The sequence below is a fragment of the Gadus macrocephalus genome, chromosome 12 (genome assembly GCF_031168955.1).
Source record: "Gadus macrocephalus chromosome 12, ASM3116895v1".
NCBI classification, from domain to species: domain Eukaryota; kingdom Metazoa; phylum Chordata; class Actinopteri; order Gadiformes; family Gadidae; genus Gadus; species Gadus macrocephalus.
In genome coordinates this window covers 17573645-17591536 of record NC_082393.1, presented here as the reverse complement: position 1 = coordinate 17591536, position 17892 = coordinate 17573645, and the positions used below count along the sequence as shown (strand labels likewise).

Genomic DNA, 17892 nt, shown 5'->3' with positions numbered 1-17892 from the left:
AACTGTTTTACCTGCTGTGTGTGTCATGATTCAACTATATCTTGTCGAATCATGTGTGTGAGAGTGAAGGCCACATAACATACAATTTGTGTGTGTGAGCTCAGGTTCACTTCGTGCATGTCATTCTACGCCATCCTGAACGAGCTCAACGACTACGCTGGCCAACGGGAGGTTGTGGCCGAGGAGATGGGCCACAAGGTGTACGGGGAGCTGATGATTTACAGCCAGGAGCTCAAGGCCGAACGGAAGCACGTGAGTGGCCACACCCAGGTGTGGGCGGGGCTAGTACGGACATCTTTTGTTTTTAAAAAAACTTCTTTGCATATGAAATAAGTGTAGAAATCTGTTTTTGTGTTTACTCCTACAGCATCTACAGGAGGGCAGGAAGACGACGCAGTATTTTGAGCAGTGCTGGAAACAAATGGACAATGTAAGTTAATTATTGTTGGTAGTATTATTAGTACTATTATGACTACTGAGCTGGTATTCAGCTTCAAGGAGTGTGTGATTTAAGGTGTTAATGCTTAAGATGCTGTGCATTACCATGGTTGTATTATCTTTTCTCATAAATACCAGACAGACTTCTGGTTGTAAAACATGATTAGACTATGTAAACTATATCTTGTAAAACATGATTAGACTATAACTTGTAAACCATGATTAGACTATGAAGATTAGATATTGTAAAACATAATTGGACTATATAGACTATACATTGTAAAACCGGATTAGACTATACCTTGTAAACAGGATTAGACCTTCTAAAACACGATTAGACTCTATGGAATATAACTTGTAAAACACGATTAGACTATACTTTGTAAAACATGATTAGACTATATGGACTGGATTTTGGGTAACATGATTAGACTATATAAACTATACCTTGTAGAAGATGATTAGACTATATGGACTGGATTTTGTAAAAGATTATTAGACCATATAAACTACCTTGCAAAACATGATTAGACTATATCTTGTAAAACATGATTAGACTGGAGAATCTTCGGCATTAAGATGTGTGTGCAATATGTAAACAGTCAAATGTATTATCAACTTCAAATTTAAAAAAATACAAGGTATGCTTTGCAGACCTTAATAAATTCAGTTCGGTATTTCCTAGTGATTATCTGTCTTTTAGAAGTTATGGATCTAAAACGGGCAAATGTGTTTATAAGTCATCATTAATACACTTTTCCAGTCACATGTTGTCTCACAAACTTCCCAAAAAGGGCTGACTCCCTTAGAATTTAATGTGCACCTTTCTATCTTTAGTCACTACCTCGTTCCTTTAGTGACTAACAAGGTGACTACTCTTTCTCTCTCACCCTTTTTTTCTCCCTCTACCACTTAAGCTGTCCGTCTGTCAGTAATGCAATAAAGATGGACGGGCAGGAAGGAAAGTCTCTCGCTATCCCTCTCTTGACCACTCAATATAATTAGATGTTATGTTTTCTGTATTTTACATGTACACTTGTTCACCCTTGAATTGTGGCATGAATGAAGTGTTGTAATGCAGCCCTGTTCTTAAAGTCTTAACTTGTTTTGAACTTGTATGACCTTGTGTGTTCTTTCACTTTTTCTCTCTTTCTCCCGGTCTCTCACCATCCCTAGAGTAAAAAGAAGTTTGAGAGGGAGTGTAGAGAGGCGGAGAAATCCCAGTTGAGCTACGAAAGGTTGGATAATGACATCAACGCCACCAAATCAGAGGTGGAGAAGGTAAGGATGTCCCGTCTCCCCCGACCCCCAACAACTGTACTCCAAATTGACAACTCACTTTTGAATGTGAACTTCAATGTATTCCTTTTGTTATCCATGTGACTATAGACGACTATGCCATAAGGCTGTTGGTTGATGTTGTAAATGCTGTCGTTGTTCAGGCAAAGTCTCAGTACTACCAGCGGACACACCTGGCAGACGAGAGCAAGAACGAGTATGCTGCCCAGCTGCAGAACTTCAACGCAGAGCAGTGGAAGCACTTCCACACTACCATACCAAACATCTTCAAGGTACCCTCCCCCTCCCAGTCACACTGTTAACAATGCCAGACATACCTGGATACTGGGAGCAGGTGATTTGGTTTGCTGCATACTTTTATTCTGTGCAAATCTGTTGGAAGCTTCTGCTCAAACGACACCACTACAAAAACATGCAGAGGTTTCTCTTTCTAGTGAAGAGCTACGGTGATGCATGCCTTTGAAAGGGAAAATCATTTTAAGGACAAGGTTGGTGGTGTTATGGTTCAAATTATAGTCCTCCCCCCAATTAGAGGAGCTAAATGACAGTGCTTTTCTCTAGTCTAGCAGAAAGACACTGACCCTGGGCGGCCATGGCTTCTAGCGCTGCCTTGAAACCTATTAAAACAAGTATATTTATTTATAAGGCACATAAAAATATAACCAGGGTTGATCAACGTGTGGTTCAGCTAGGAGAAAACAGACCATGGCTGGGCTGTTGCTTTAATGGCAGCAGAAGTCCCCCATCCAACACCACAAGTCTTTTGTACTATTTTGTATGAATGAGTAATAAACCCATTCATGAGTAATACACAAGTCTTTTTCTGAAATGTTTTTTTTTTTCAGTGATGATCAAAGACTACCTTTATATATGTACAGTTCATCCTACCACATCTCCAGGTTAAATAATAATTTCACTCACTCACTCACTCACTCACTCACTCACTCACTCACTCACTCACTCACTCACTCACTCACTCACTCACTCACTCACTCACTCACTCACTCTTAATGAAATGTTTGACATTGTTTACTAATATTTAGTTTAAGAGACAACATTTTCTACCTTTCTAAACCCCAGGTAGACTTACTATGACATCTGTACGGCAAAGGTCACGAGTGAATGTCTTCCCCTCACCAGAACTTGCAGGCCATGGACGAGCGGCGCACGGTGAAGCTGGGCGAGACGTACCGGAGCTTCGCCGAGGTGGAGAGGAGGGTGGTGCCCATCGTCTCAAAGTGCCTGGAGGGCATGGTCTCGGCCGCCAAGGCCGTTGACGAACGCAAGGTATGCAGAGCTGGTGGAGGTGATGGTGGTCGGGATGGAGGTTGTTGGTGGTGGAGGGGATTCAGGGAGATAGTGGAGAGGGTAGAGATGGGGTTTGTATGGTGGTGGTAATGGGTCAGGGGGGGGCTGGCCTGTGTCTCACTCTTTGTGTGTGTGTGTGTGTGTGTGTGTGTGTGTGTGTGTGTGTGTGTGTGTGTGTGTGTGTGTGTGTGTGTGTGTGTGTGTGTGTGTGTGTGTGTGTGTGTGTGTGTGTGTGTCCCCCTCCCCAGGACTCGGGCATCGTGGTGGAGTCCTTCAAGTCGGGCTTCGAGCCGCCGGCAGACTTCCCCTTCGAGGACTACAGCCAGAACCTGAGCCGCACGGGTTCGGACGCCACCATCAGCAACACACCCAAGGGGGAGAGGGACAAGGAGTTGGTGGGAGTAGCAGTTTCCGGTGGGACGCGGGCGGACCCCAAACACTCCATGGGCAAGGCCAAGAACAAACTCTGGCTGTTTGGCAAGAAACCAAAGGTGAGCAGCCATTTAGAGCATTGCTTTCACGATTGATACAAACTTGATTATATCATTGTGGATGGGACTGTTTGTTTGTATACCAAGAGCACCACCTTTTGAGTGTCCTTTGTCTCTCTCGCTCTCTGACTCATTAGAATGAGTCACTGTGTGGTCCAGACTTGACTAGTACTTGAGTCATTAACTCTGACATCACACACCCATCAAGCCATTTGTGTTCTATTCCGAGCCCTGGCACTACCCTGACCCCACCCTTTTATGTGCTCCTCCCACTTTCTTCCTCGGAAGTCTTATCTCTCTCTTGATTTCTGTTATTCATTGTTTGTCTACTACTTTCACTAGGGGGGGGGGGGGGGGGGGGGGGGTGGGGGGGTGTGTGTGTGTGTGTGTGTGTGTGTGTGTGTGTGTGTGTGTGCGTCAAAACAAAGGTAATGCGGTCGTACCCAAGCTTTAAAAATAAATATTAAAATAACACAGACTGGACTTCGCCCTATATTCTAGAAAGAGTCGTTGTGCCGTTAATGATCTACCAGATGCTTTTCACAAGCAGGAACCTCTGACGAGATTGTGTGTGTGTTTATTTAATTTATGCCTTTGTTAGATACTATTAGATACTTAGAGAGACGCTGTAGATTGCTCTACACATCTAGCATCATATATCACAGTCTATTCTATTTTACCTTGAGTTATACTATATTCGTATTAGGTGAGTGCTGCATGCAGAGCTCAAATATTGTTCTTCTCAATTTTTATTTTCTTTCTTTCTTTCTTTCTTTCTTTCTTTCTTTCTTTCTTTCTTTCTTTCTTTCTTTCTTTCTGAAAACTTTGGGACCTATCTCCTTCCTACAGTTTTCACCTAGAGACTCCATTCACATTTTTAAATATTCAGAATAGCTTGGAAACGCACACGTCTTTTCAGATTTAAAATATTATCTATTTTTTTAACATGGGAGTCAATGGGAGGTACTAGTACTTCAAATTTCAACCGTTTATCTTCGTTCAAGCCATTTAACAAATCTACACACCTGTATCTTCAATGATATCCAAACGAAATTTCGATATCATTTAAGGATCACAGTTTTAGTTTCATACTGGCCTCGTTTTCAGTCTCATTCATTTACATTGACGCTGGAGCGTGATGACGTTCAGCAGTGTTGCCAGATTGGGCGGTTTTCCCCCCAGATTGGGCTACTTATGGAGGACGTTCAGGCAGTGTTGCCAGATTGGGCGGCTTTCCCACTCTGTTGAGCTACTTTTAATCACGCACTGGCTCGCTATTCTCTTAAACACACACACACACACACACACACACACACACACACACACACACACACACACACACACACACACACACACACACACACACACACACACACAGTGCAGGGAAATACATTTGACGTTTCAGATTCTTCAATTCATTAAACATTTCTGCATTTTTAGCAATGCTTTGCACTTTTCATTCAGCTGTAACTTTATTTGTTTCCAACAATTTTCTTTTTCTTAAATGGTGTGCATGTTTACATTGTTTAGTCCATTTAGACTTTTGAACTATTGTTCAAATCCCTTCACTTGATTTATGCCATTTAACGTTTCTTTATGCCTTAATCTATGTGGCTTTATTACAAATATTTTCAACCTCACTTTGTACTACAGCACTCACCGCATTTTCTGCAGGAAATGCATGTAGTGGTCTTCATGTGGTCTTCATGTGACAGTATTTAAAGCCTTTTACTTATCGGAATGAGGCTTTGTATGGTTCGGAAACATAAACCACATAAAAAACAAACACATGTTACCGTTTCCCTATATTCCACATTCATATTTTAATTGATCAAGTTAGATTAAACTCAAAAAGCTCCACACCTTATCAAAAATTCACATTTCTAATCTTTTTCTGAGTATGGCAGACGAAAAAGAATAACATAACTTGTTAAAGACTAACTTACAGTACTTGTTGAAGAGCAGCAGTACTTGTTGAAGAGCAGCACTACTTGTTGAAGAGCCGCAGTACTTGTGGAAGAGCAGCAGTACTTGTGGAAGAGCAGCAGTACTTGTGGAAGAGCAGCAGTACTTGTTGAAGACTAGCAGAACTTGTTGAAGACTAGCACAACTTGTTGAAGACTAGCACAACTTGTTGAAGACTAGCACAACTTGTTGAAGACTAGCACAACTTGTTGAAGACTAGCACAACTTGTTGAAGACTAGCACAACTTGTTGAAGACTAGCACAACTTGTTGAAGACTAGCACAACTTGTTGAAGACTAGCAGAACTTGTTGAAGACTAGAAGAACTTGTTAAAGACTAGCAGAACTTGTTAAAGACTAGCAGAACTTGTTGAAGAATAACTTGCAGAACTTTTTGAAGACTAACTGAACTTGTAGAAGACTAACTGAACTTGTAGAAGACTAACTGAACTTGTAGAAGACTAACTGAACTTGTTGAAGACTAACAGAACTTGTTGAAGACTAACAGAACTTGTTGAAGACTAACAGAACTTGCTGAAGACTAACAGAACTTGTTGAAGATTAACAGAATTTGTTGAAGATTAACAGAACTTGTTGAAGACTAACAGAACTTGTTGAAGACTTACTTAAAGAACTTGTTGAAGACTTACTTAAAGAACTTGTTGAAGACTTACTTAAAGAACTTGTTAAAGAATAACTTACCGAACTTGTTAAAGACTAACTAACATAACTTGTTAAAGACTAACTTGCATTACTTGTTGAAGACTAACTTGCATTACTTGTTAAAGACTAACTTGCATTACTTGTTAAAGACTAACTTGCAGAACTTGTTAAAGAGTAACTTGCATAACTCGTTAAAGACTAACAGAACTTGTTGAAGACTAGCAGAACTTGTTAGAGACTAACTTACAGAACTTGTGGGAGACTAACTTACAGAACTTGTTAAAGACTAACTAACATAACTTGTTGAAGATTAACAGAACTTGTGAAGATTAACAGAATTTGTTAAAGATTAACAGAACTTGTTAAAGTCTAACTTCATTTCTTAAAGACTAACTTGCATAACTTTTTAAAGACTAACTTACATAACTTGTTAAAGACTAACTTGCATAACTTGTTAAAGACTAACTTGCATTACTTGTTGAAGACTAACTTGCATTACTTGTTAAAGAGTAACTTGCATAACTCGTTAAAGACTAACAGAACTTGTTGAAGACTAGCAGAACTTGTTAGAGACTAACTTACAGAACTTGTGGGAGACTAACTTGCATAACTCGTTAAAGACTAACAGAACTTGTTGAAGACTAGCAGAACTTGTTAGAGACTAATTTACAGAACTTGTGGGAGACTAACTTACAGAACTTGTGGGAGACTAACTTACAGAACTTGTTAAAGACTAACTTGCATTACTTGTTAAAGACTAACTTGCAGAACTTGTTAAAGAGTAACTTGCATAACTCGTTAAAGACTAACAGAACTTGTTGAAGACTAGCAGAACTTGTTAGAGACTAACTTACAGAACTTGTGGGAGACTAACTTACAGAACTTGTGGGAGACTAACTTACAGAACTGGTGGGAGACTTACTTACAGAACTTGGTAAAGACTAACTTACAGAAATGTTAAAGACTAACAAAACTTCTTAAAGACTAGCTTAATTTTGAAGCTAACGTGCAGCAAAAGATAGGGATTGAGTGTAATTAAGGGCCGCTGTAACCCTTCACCTATCACTCCCATCCCCTCTGCTCACCTCATCATCTTTTCTTTGTTTGCTCTCCTCCTCCCTCATCAGTCTCCTTCCTCAGCCCCTCCCCCTCCTCCTCCTCCTCCTCTCTTGCCCTCCTCTTGCTCTGCATCCTCGTCCCGCCCACGCCCCCGTCCCCGCCCCCTGTCTGAGCTCCAGCCCCCCACTCCCCCGTCCCGCTTCAGCTGGGACAGCGTGGGCCGCTGCCTGTCCGAAGTCACCAGCAGTGCTCCGCGCATGGCTGCGCTCCGGGGCCTGAAGAGAGGGGTGAGCCGGCAGGGAGACGCCCACCCCCACGGGCCTCCTCCTCTGTTCCTTGACTGCTCGTTCTTTAGACGTGATGCAGTGGTTTTTGCCCTTTTGTGTTCGGTCAACCTCTCCGTACCTGGGACTCACTTCGATGGCTTTCAACATCTTAAAGTCCTTTTTGTCTTTCTCTTTGTATTTTAGTATTTCCTATATTCAGGTGATTTACAGCCTCTTTTTTGTCGTGAACGTGTGTTTGGTTTGCTGTGCAGTTTTTTGGGGATGTTATTTGGAGAGTTTAATAAACCACTGAAGTTTTGTAGTCTACTTCAGATAAATTCTGGTGTGAGTGGGTGGGTGAATCTGCAGTCATTTCACAAAGTAAAACTTCACTGGTCTATTGCCGTTATGTGCAGGAAAAGGGTGAAATTGGTGTGGTGAAGAACATATGGTGTGGTAGTGTGCTTGCTTACCGAGTATAAAACTATGTGTGTGTTAGTGTGTGTGTTTGTAGTGTCTCTGTGTTAGCATGGCTGTGCTAATGCTAATGCTGTATCAGTATGCTGCGAAGCAGACAGTCTGATCATTAAATCGTCGATAACGCTGTCCACAGTGCCAAGACTGACAGCCAAACTGCTGTAGTTGGGGTTCTTCAGTCTATTCCATCTGTGCCATCCGTGATTGGTCGCTGATTTAGTAGCTGGTTTAATCCATCTAAGGGAGGCGGTTGACCTCCTGATGGTCTACTGAGGGTCAGCCAGAATGTAGAATGTTCTCTCGGTAGACTGACCGGTCAGGCTGGCGGAATGGGCCGTCGTTTCTGCATGATTTCTTAGACTGGCGCCGCTGACGATCCCACCACTAATGAGCTTTCCATGTTGTCTTGTCTCTTTAATTTGCATGGGTTATGCTTTACGGCTCAGTGGTCAATTAAAACGGTAAGTGCTGTGTGTGGGTGTGTGTGTGAGTGTAGCATTAACAGGTAGCCTCAGCAAACTTTGTGTGTGCCTGCATTTATAATTGTGTTGTTCCAACAGTACCTCTTGTGTGTCTCTTCTCTAGGAGAATACAGTAGATGACTGTGTAGTCCACTGCGTATAGGATCTAATGTTAGCTTTAGCATATGCAGAGCTGGTGCCAAGTTATAAGCAGCACTGGATCATTAGGATAGCTATTCTTTCCCTTCTCCCCTCACTTTGATTATTTAACATAGTCACTAACATTTACCCATCTCTAGAAAATATTTACATCCATAATTCCTTGTGTCATTCCTTTTAGTTATTATATTGTCTCTGAAACTATTGGACTCCCAACAGAATTATTTGCACTTTCATGCCATGTTATGGATCTTTATAATTGCATGCTTTACTTGTAACAAAGCCAGTATGGGTCTCGGCTAGCCTTTTTAACAACCACAAATCTGATATTGATTCAGATGTGTTATGTGTTATAATTGAGTGATGGCTGTGTTGTGATATCAAGGGCTTTGGAGATAATGCCAACATATCTGCATGTGATTTACAAATCCATTGTGTACGCCATATCTCAATACCATGCCAAATCCAATATTCTAAGCCTCTTCCATATGGCCAAGACCCGGTTATACCCCATCACTGGCAGAGGGCCTCTTCTCTGACCTCACAAATGCTCACTGAACAGGACCGCTCTAGTATACGGCCTGGGCCACAATACTGGCCGGCCATGCGAGGAAGTGACTCACAGCGGGGAATGTTGAGCGCTCTCTCCCCTCTCTCTCTCCTCCAGGCTCCGTCCCTGGAGGACTTCAGCCACCTGCCCCCGGAGCAGCGCAGGAAGAGGCTGCAGCAGAGGATAGACGAGCTCAGCAAGGAGCTCCAGAAGGAGGTGGACCAGAGGTGCAGTGAATCCGCCCCTCCCGTCCCCGTTTAGCGATCCCTTCCCTCCAATGTGTTCATGTACACATGCATATCCACACACCCATAGACACAATGCTTACCACTAGCAGCAGACCATTAGACAGTTTGTAAACATTTTGGTATTATAAATGCTATAATTTGGAGTAGATTGTATATGGTTTCTTCATCGTAATATTTACATCTGACGTCCTCTTGAATAGGGATGCCCTGAACAAGATGAAGGACGTGTATGAGAAGAACTCCCAGATGGGCGACCCAAGCAGCCTGCAGCCCAAGATCTCTGAGACCATATGCAACATGGAGAAGCTGCGCTCGGAAATACACAAGAACGAGGTACAGAGGGAGGCTTCCGCCTATAAAGACTCTTTGTGGTCATGAGGACCCCCCTCTGGGTTTGCAACTTGACCCGTGGTGTGACGTCTTCCCCTTCCGGTCTTTCTCTCTGTCTCTGTGTTTCTATCCCTCTGTTCTCTGTCTCCCTGTTTCTGTGTCCCTCACTGTCTCTTTCACTCTCTTGTCTATGTCTATGTCTCTGTCTCTCTTTCTCTGAATCTCCCTCTCCGTCTCTCTCTGGCTTTTGCTCCGTCTCTGTCTTTCTGTCGGCCTCTGTGTGTGTCTGTCTGTCTGTCTATCTGTCTCTGTCTGTGTGTCCGTCTCTCTCTGTCCTGCCGAGCTAACATAAAGCAACTCAAACGGTAAGATGAAGAAGGAATTTGGAAATGTTATCCTGAGGAGGTCAAAATCTTTGTTGATCAGTGAGAGGTCTCGCCGTTTTCAAATCAAACAGAACAGAAGCAAGAAAGTTATTGGAGACGCAGATAGAGGGGAGGGAAAGATGAGAGGTGGGATAAGTAGTGGAAAAGGAGGAGACAGAGGCTAGCTGTATTCCCCAGTCAGTCCTAAGTGTGTCTGTGCATGTAACCCGAGTCCTGACAGATAACTGACTTTTGTGATTTCCAGGAGTCCAGGGTTAACTGCAATGTGTTAGCACCCCCTGCTGTTCACTGTGTGGCAGCACAGGGCCGTACACCAGAGACTGTAAAGGCTTCAGTATACTTGATAATAAATGCTCTCACACAAAAAATAGCAGGGTTGCGACCAAGTCGAAGCACTGCAATGTTCTCAGATCGCTGTAATGTGCGGCTTTGATTTTGTTTTAAATATATTTAGGGCTTTATGTGTCGGCCTCTTACCAAAGCACTGTCCTAAGGGGCTGGTGAACGCATCAGTAATCAATCAGATTAACTAAACGAGTCAACTAAATGTTGTATACTCTTGCCCTTTTCACCAGTACTAAAAAAGACCCACACTGGTGATCAATCGCACGTGTGCAGGTTCAGTATGTGCTGTTAAACACAGTGGATCTTTTGTTTCCAAATGAAGGAACCTATTTCGACAGATCTCACGCATAGGGCACATTTTCACCTTGTCATCAAAATGTCAGTCTGTCTAGAAAGGTGTTATGTTTTAATGTGTGTGTTTGTCTGTGTTTGTTTGTGTGCTTATGTAGTCGTGGCTGTCGGAGGTTGAGGGCAAGCAGAGCTCCAGGGGCGACCGGAGACACAGTGCAGACAACCACCACCACACCCCCCAGGGCAGAGAGAGGTATGCACACACACACACACACACACACACTAGCATGTTCATGGTTCAGGTTTTTCCGAAGCTGCTTTTTTCTTATCTGCGCAAGCACTGGCATCAGAAATCTGCAAACCGCTTCTTGTTATCAACGGCAATCTATAATTGCTATGGCGTCTCCCTGCAAGTGACTTTCTTAAAACCTCAGCCTGCTAGCTGTCCCCCTTCAGGGCATGAGTCAATGCAGGCCCGTCGTCTCCCTCTCCCCATTAACCTGCCCCATCTCTACCTCTCTCCGTCAGTCCTGAGGGCAGCTACACTGATGACAACAGCCAGGAGCACCAGCCTACACCTCAGCACCACCACCACCACTCGGCCCCGCCCCCACGGCAGCCTGTGCCCCCCAACTCGGACCACCACGAGTTTGATGACGAGTTTGACGACGATGACCCTATGCCCGTCATCGGCCACTGCAAGGCGCTGTACTCCTTTGATGGTAAAGCCGCGCACAGGTTTGGTCTTCGATCATCTTGGAATGGAGCGTTTGTGTAGGACATGGATAACAGCTCCATGAACTACATTGCGCAGCTCATACAAATTGCCAATTGCCTGTTGAGTAAATAGCAACGATGATCCGATTTCGAAGTCGAAAATAATAATTGGATGATATTATCGGAAACTCTATGTCGGCATTGTGCAGACCATCGTCATCCCTTGTGCACACACTCACTCACTCACGCCTGTCAATGTTGGATGTCCGTAAGAGAGAGATGCTTTACCCATCAGTTGGCCGATGGTTGGTATAATATCAATACTTTGTCGTGACTGGATGAGATATTTCTAGAGACTGTATTATTTGATGCATGATCACTGCAAGACGGATTATGAGTATTTTCCTGGTCTTCGAGAAGAATGATCCACAATCTTAGCGTGGATCCATTCATGTGATTTGTTTTTGTTGTCACCAGGTAAGAACGAGGGGACGTTAGTGATGGCAGAGGATGAGGTAATGTGACTCTTTGTACACAATCTATTGTCATCTGTTATCGATGAACTGTTGTCATTTTCATGTTTGACTTTATCCACAACCTGAACCAGCATACCGTTTCTGGATATTTGCGAAAGGGCATTGTATACTACCAATTCCAGATTCAACAACCTGACCTAATAAATTCTCAAACTTAAGAGCCAGTGATCCCAAACTGTTTTCTCTTTTTTTAAACGTGGTAATATGTTTTATACGGTCGTCAAAATAGTAATCCATGTATTTTTGTCACTGTTACGGAAATAACACTAAAATGCAGAAAAAAAACAGGGTAAATGTTTTTGCCACTCTCCCCAAAACACTATGTGAATGTTAACTCTGCTGTGTGTGTGTGTGTGTGTGTGTGTGTGTGTGTGTGTGTGTGTGTGTGTGTGTGTGTGTGTGTGTGTGTGTGTGTGTGTGTGTGTGTGTGTGTGTGTGTGTGTGTGTGTGTGTGTGTGTGTGTGAAGCGATTTAATAGCCGTGTCCGAGTGAAGTTTAGGCTTCCCGGACTCTTATAGTATAACACTACAGTGTGTCGTGCATTTCATATAACGCTCATACACAATGACAGTTCTAAAAAAATTAACGCAAAGCTGCCGCGGGTCGTAACGATGGGGCTAAACCCCTTCCATAATTCTCTCAACATGCGTTTGAAATCCAGCAGAAACAGTGGGTTCACTCGTAATTAGCATTTATTTTTATCTTTAATATTACAGACGCTATTTTAAAGCCTGTTTAGCTAACAGTTTATATTGGGCCTAGTTTCTTCTTGGTTAAGTTTTTAAACCGTATTATCGAAAGTAGCACAGCTTGACAGAAAATATTATTGTATTATAAATATTTAGCAACAAAAGCAAGCTATATTTCTTTAAACATAGATCTACAGCCACCTGTTGTAAATGCTTTCATTTTGTGCCTTTCCGTCACGTGATTTAATAGGAGCCGGTCTCCCTCCCTCCCCCTTCTGTATCTCTCATCTGATTGGCTCCAGGTGCTGTACATAATCGAGGAGGACAAGGGCGACGGCTGGACGCGGGCCAGGAAGCAGGGCGGTGAGGAGGGCTACGTGCCCACCTCATACGTGGAGATCACCATGGAGAAGGCCAGCAAAGGTGCCGTCACCTACATCTGATCGGCCGTCCCACCCCTGCACTGCCACCAGTCCCCTGCATCCATGCATCCCTCCTCCATCTTCCTCCATCTCTGTAACCTCATTGTCTCAGTAAACCAGAGTCTAAATGCCTGCGTGGACTCCTCCCCGTCTCCTCCTCTACCTTCTTTCTTTCCTCTCATCTCATCCCACCCCCAACAGTATTCGTGGAATGTGTTGCCAGCATGTGCTCGTGCACGGACAAGCGGGCAGGTGGGGGAGAGGGAGGGGTTTTAATGGTGTTTGTCAGACCATTTGAAATGTGTTGTATGTGTTTTATGCTGGCAAAGAGACATTTAGTTGATTTTTTTTTCATTTTCTCTATGCCTCGCTGCATGTTGAGACTCAAACCACTTCCTGACGATCAAAGCAAATTAGATTTTATTTAATGTTCCTGAGGATTTGTCTTGTTTAAATTTTTGTGAGCTGTGTTTATATTTAGAAGTAATGTCAATTTATCAAATTATTTTATTTGTTTAATCTCTGTGTTGGAGTGTTTGTTTGTTTTCCATATTCAACCTCAACAAAGCTTCCCATCACTATTTTAGCAGACAGCAATTCCATATTCTTGAGGCGTGTTCACACCAAAAGTGAAGCAAATATTGTGCTTGAGCGAGTGAGCCGAATGAGCAATACCATTCAAGCATGACTCTGTATGTATTCGCACCGCGCCTTCGAGTTTGGTGTGAGCGCACGGTTACTCTCTTGTTCTACTGTGTAAATATTTGCATCAGTTATGTTTCACCTCAGCACACTGTTAACCTTTGTTTTAATTATTTTTTAATGTGTGTAAATTCGAGGTAGTGTTGCAACAACATGTCCACATGTTCCAGCTGTATTCATCTCCCGTCTGCTGTACCCATCTGTCCTACATTCTCTAATATGTGTGCGTGCGTGTCTTACGTCCCCTGTAATCCGTGCTCACTCATGTCATACACATCCATCAAGGATAATGCTATTGTTTTCCCCAAATTTGTCGATGTATTCCGATGGTCTGCAATCTGCTGCCTCTCTCCGCATGGCTGCAGGCACACTCTGTCCAAACATCTACATTTGCCGTCTAACGGCATGCAGATCAGTCATGGGTTGTTAGTCCAACCTTCTGCTGGAGGACACGATTAGGTTCTACTTGCTCCCTCATTGCAGTGGTTTCACAATGCGATCGTTATGAACAGGAAGCTCTGGACTTATTTAGGAAAATGTTTCATCCGTGTGTCCTTCCATGTTGAAGACTTCCTTCCATGAGATATAGATCAGATACTATAATAGAAAGCACTGACGAAGAGTCAGCTGTGGCATAATGACTGTTGGTTTGAGATACAGTTTTCGAGCCAGGAGTACTAATACACTAACAGATCCCCGAATGTGGGCTGTATACTGGGCGAGGACGCTTTTATTTTTATACTTTGTATAAAGGAAGTTTGCACGATGGGGAAACTTTTATGGACCTTTTCTCGTTCTGTTCTCCCAGCACTACGGAATGCTCTTAATATGCTTTGCAAAAGACATTACTAATCATTTTGTGTATCATTGTGCTAAAGTAAATATGCAGTTTTCATATCGACTGGCTGTGTTTTTTTGTGTGTGTGTGTGTGTGTGTGTGTGTCTGTCTGTGTGGGTGCGTGTGGGGGGGGTATCTAAGTAACTTGCTCTTTCTTCATGTGCAATGCAGGTTCCTGAGGGCTGCAGGGTTGCCGGGTGATTTGATTGGCTGGTGGAGGGATCATGCTGATTGGTGGTGGTGGTGGTGGTGGGGTGACCAAGACCAACGGGGGGAGAGGGGTATGGCCAGGGGGTGTTGATGGAAAGCTAGTATGGGATGAAATGATGAGAGAGAGAGAGGCTATTAGGCATGTTGCACGTCTGCATGCATGATCACACATATCTGAGCAGCAAAACATTCTGGGCGATGCAGCTTAAACTGGGCTCTGTGTTTCGTCATTAAAACTTTGAAGGACTTTGATGGCTCCAGCTCTACCGGTGAGGTTACCTATGCCATCTCCCCTGCATGATGTGCAACTCTACTATTTGTGAAGGGAAGCCATGGCAGCACGGAGTCTGGATTCAAGACGCTGGTCCACTGCTCCCCCTAGTGGAGAGGACATGTATTTGTCTTTTGGCAGAAAACGTCCTTAACATTATTTCAAATTCTCAAGATTTGCTAGGAATAACCTGTTTTTTCCGATGCAGTTTAAGATGATCTTTACTCATACCGTGTTAGAATGCACTGCACATCATGCCTCCCACATTGCCAGATAGATATAAATATGCTTTGATCTAATCATTGCACCAACACTAGACTAGAGACACGCCCGCCTATCCATTTGTGCTCTGTTAATGATATCTGCCTCACCTCCCTGTCTGCGCAACTCTGCTTCACAGGCCTGCCTCATCACACACACACACACACACACACACACACACACACACACACACACAGCTTCTGTTAGGGTCATTGTGTGTGTGCTCTTGCTGCGGTGTCCATTGGTGAACTATCCAATCAACCATGTTTCTATTCAAACGGTAGCCCTCTCTCTACTTTGGTGGATACTTTCACACTTTCATTGGTTGACAAGCAGGGGGACCCCTCTTGCTATTAAATGTACCTCCCTATACACCGGCACCACTACCCGCTTCAGCAAGGCCACAGAGACACCGACGTGAACAACACTACAGAACGACCAGCACGGCCACCCCCTTCTCTCTCTCACTGCACCTAAGAACCAATCAACAGAGCCGGACTTCCGTTGAATTGTCGCAGCCTCTTTAAACACCACCTCCATAAGTGTGACCTTATGGACTTACTGGTTGAGTCTCTGTAAACCCCATCAGCGCCTCCACACACGCTCTTTCTACCACTCCGCCCAGTTTATATTTCCTTTGTCCATCACATTCCCACACATGACCCCATCAACAGCTTAGCTTACCCTTCACACACACACAAACACGCTCTCGTACACAGAACATGTGTGTGTGTGTGCGTTTGCTTCTGTGGGGTATATATACTCATGCATTCATGCTAGTTTTATCCCCCAAACTACCACCAATACTTTGAAATGTTTTGTACATATTACCATCATTCTGTAATGCTGGAATGAATGTCTTTCAATTGTGATTGTTGTTATTTTTTGTAACGTATTTAGTTTATTGTTTATATCATGGATTGTTTGCCAGGCGGTCTGCCCCTACAAACCCAGACTGCCACTCTGACTAGGAGAGAACAAGGTTTGATTTGAACCGATGCACTTTGTCGCACAATTCTTAAGCATTTGAAAAAGAGTAAATGAGTGTTGTTCATTTTAATGGACGAGTGAATGTATGGATGAATGAGAGTGAATCTCTGCTGAGTGTGGTGTGACGATTGCAAAGGACCACTATGACTTAACTTTCTAATAATTTACAGTTTTATACTCTTTTTTGTAACTATAAGCGACATTCTTCTCCATTTGCATGAACTCCTCAGCGTCTACCACATGATTGTTCTCCCATCTTGGATGTTGTCAATTCTTTCAGTGACTTCTTAGGAACCAAAGTCTACTGTCTACTCACTCGCTGCCTTGGTTTCCTGTTCTCCTGCTGTTGATTCGCTGTCAACGCTATCTCAGTACAGAGTCACACAGTTGGGCTCGTTACACGTTGTACCGTCTCCTTGGTACAACAAAAAAGCGCAATGACCCTGCCTTACTTTCAACCTGTGGTTTTAATTTGAAGCTGTGAAATGTACAAAATCTGTTTTTTTTCTATTGACACCGACAATGACATTGCAGCCTAAAATATCATTGCTCCCATTTGTCACCAAAGTGTTTCATGTGGCTATTTTGTAGGCCTTCCTGCGGGGGCCTGGTTCAGTAGAACTACTGTTGAGGGTGCAACGTTTGTATGAAGGCAAAATCTGCCGGTTCCTGCATGGAGGGGGAATTTTTACCGATGAATTCTGTTCCCAAACATACCCTGTTGCACCAACAATAATGTATTATTTCAATGGCTGGTTTGGTCTTGTGGCTGTTCAAACAACTATTGTCCAATGGTCATGAGGATTGTTTTCAGCTCCTCTTTTCTAAGACAAGGATTGAATCTAACCTTTTATTTCTCTTATGATCTTTGTTCAAAGACCAAAATATCAACGGCACCAATCCTAACATTTTTGGGACGTTAATGCAACACAAGCTACTAAATCATCACACAACAAAAATGTATTACATTTTCATTGTACATTTACAGATAAATATGCAGAGCCATTGTGCTCTATGGTATAATTCTGAATATGATCCCCTTTTTTATAATTGGTTTGGAATCAATGATGAAAGTTGTATTTGTTTAGTGTATATATAATTACATATTAATCTGCATTTTCCTTGGTAAATCAGGAATGTTTAAACATTTCGAACTAGTCTTGGTGAAGGTAATACAGCCGCTTATGCCTCTTCACATGCCGCAATGTAATTCTTTTGGTTTCGCATTATTAGGACATTATTGTCCCAACCCAGAAATAAGGCAGTCAATCACATTTAATTAGAAACAATCATGGAGGTGATGGGTGCTGATTTGACAACTTGTAATATCCATCTAATCTTAGTGTTTTTACCGTGTTTGTTGTAATAACCCATTGCAGTACTTCACGTTTCATATTGTTGAGCACATCGTATTACTTTGAATATTGTCACTTTTTTTTATAAACCGACTACACCCCTACCCCTTTCCCATATCCAGCTTCCAATATATTGTTCCAAATAAATAAACATGTAAAGTTGTTT

At 42.9% G+C, this 17892-nt stretch overlaps 1 protein-coding gene across 2 annotated transcripts in view; it reads left to right on the top strand.

Annotated features, from left to right (window-relative positions):
• The window catches only part of fnbp1l (formin binding protein 1-like), a 38877-nt gene extending 20989 nt beyond the window's left edge, over positions 1-17888 (top strand). The window contains exons 4-16 of one of the 2 annotated variants that reach the window (XM_060066201.1): positions 105-252; positions 368-430; positions 1615-1719; positions 1881-2009; positions 2878-3024; positions 3294-3536; positions 9253-9362; positions 9584-9716; positions 10894-10988; positions 11264-11457; positions 11930-11967; positions 12980-13100; positions 14811-17888. In XM_060066201.1, coding sequence (XP_059922184.1) covers positions 105-252; positions 368-430; positions 1615-1719; positions 1881-2009; positions 2878-3024; positions 3294-3536; positions 9253-9362; positions 9584-9716; positions 10894-10988; positions 11264-11457; positions 11930-11967; positions 12980-13100; positions 14811-14818 — 1534 coding nt within the window. In that variant the 3' untranslated portion in view covers positions 14819-17888. Of the gene's footprint in view, positions 1-104; positions 253-367; positions 431-1614; positions 1720-1880; positions 2010-2877; positions 3025-3293; positions 3537-9252; positions 9363-9583; positions 9717-10893; positions 10989-11263; positions 11458-11929; positions 11968-12979; positions 14697-14810 lie in introns of those variants that run through there. The other variant, XM_060066200.1, reaches the window with a different exon arrangement.
• The last annotated feature ends 4 nt before the right edge of the window (positions 17889-17892 follow it).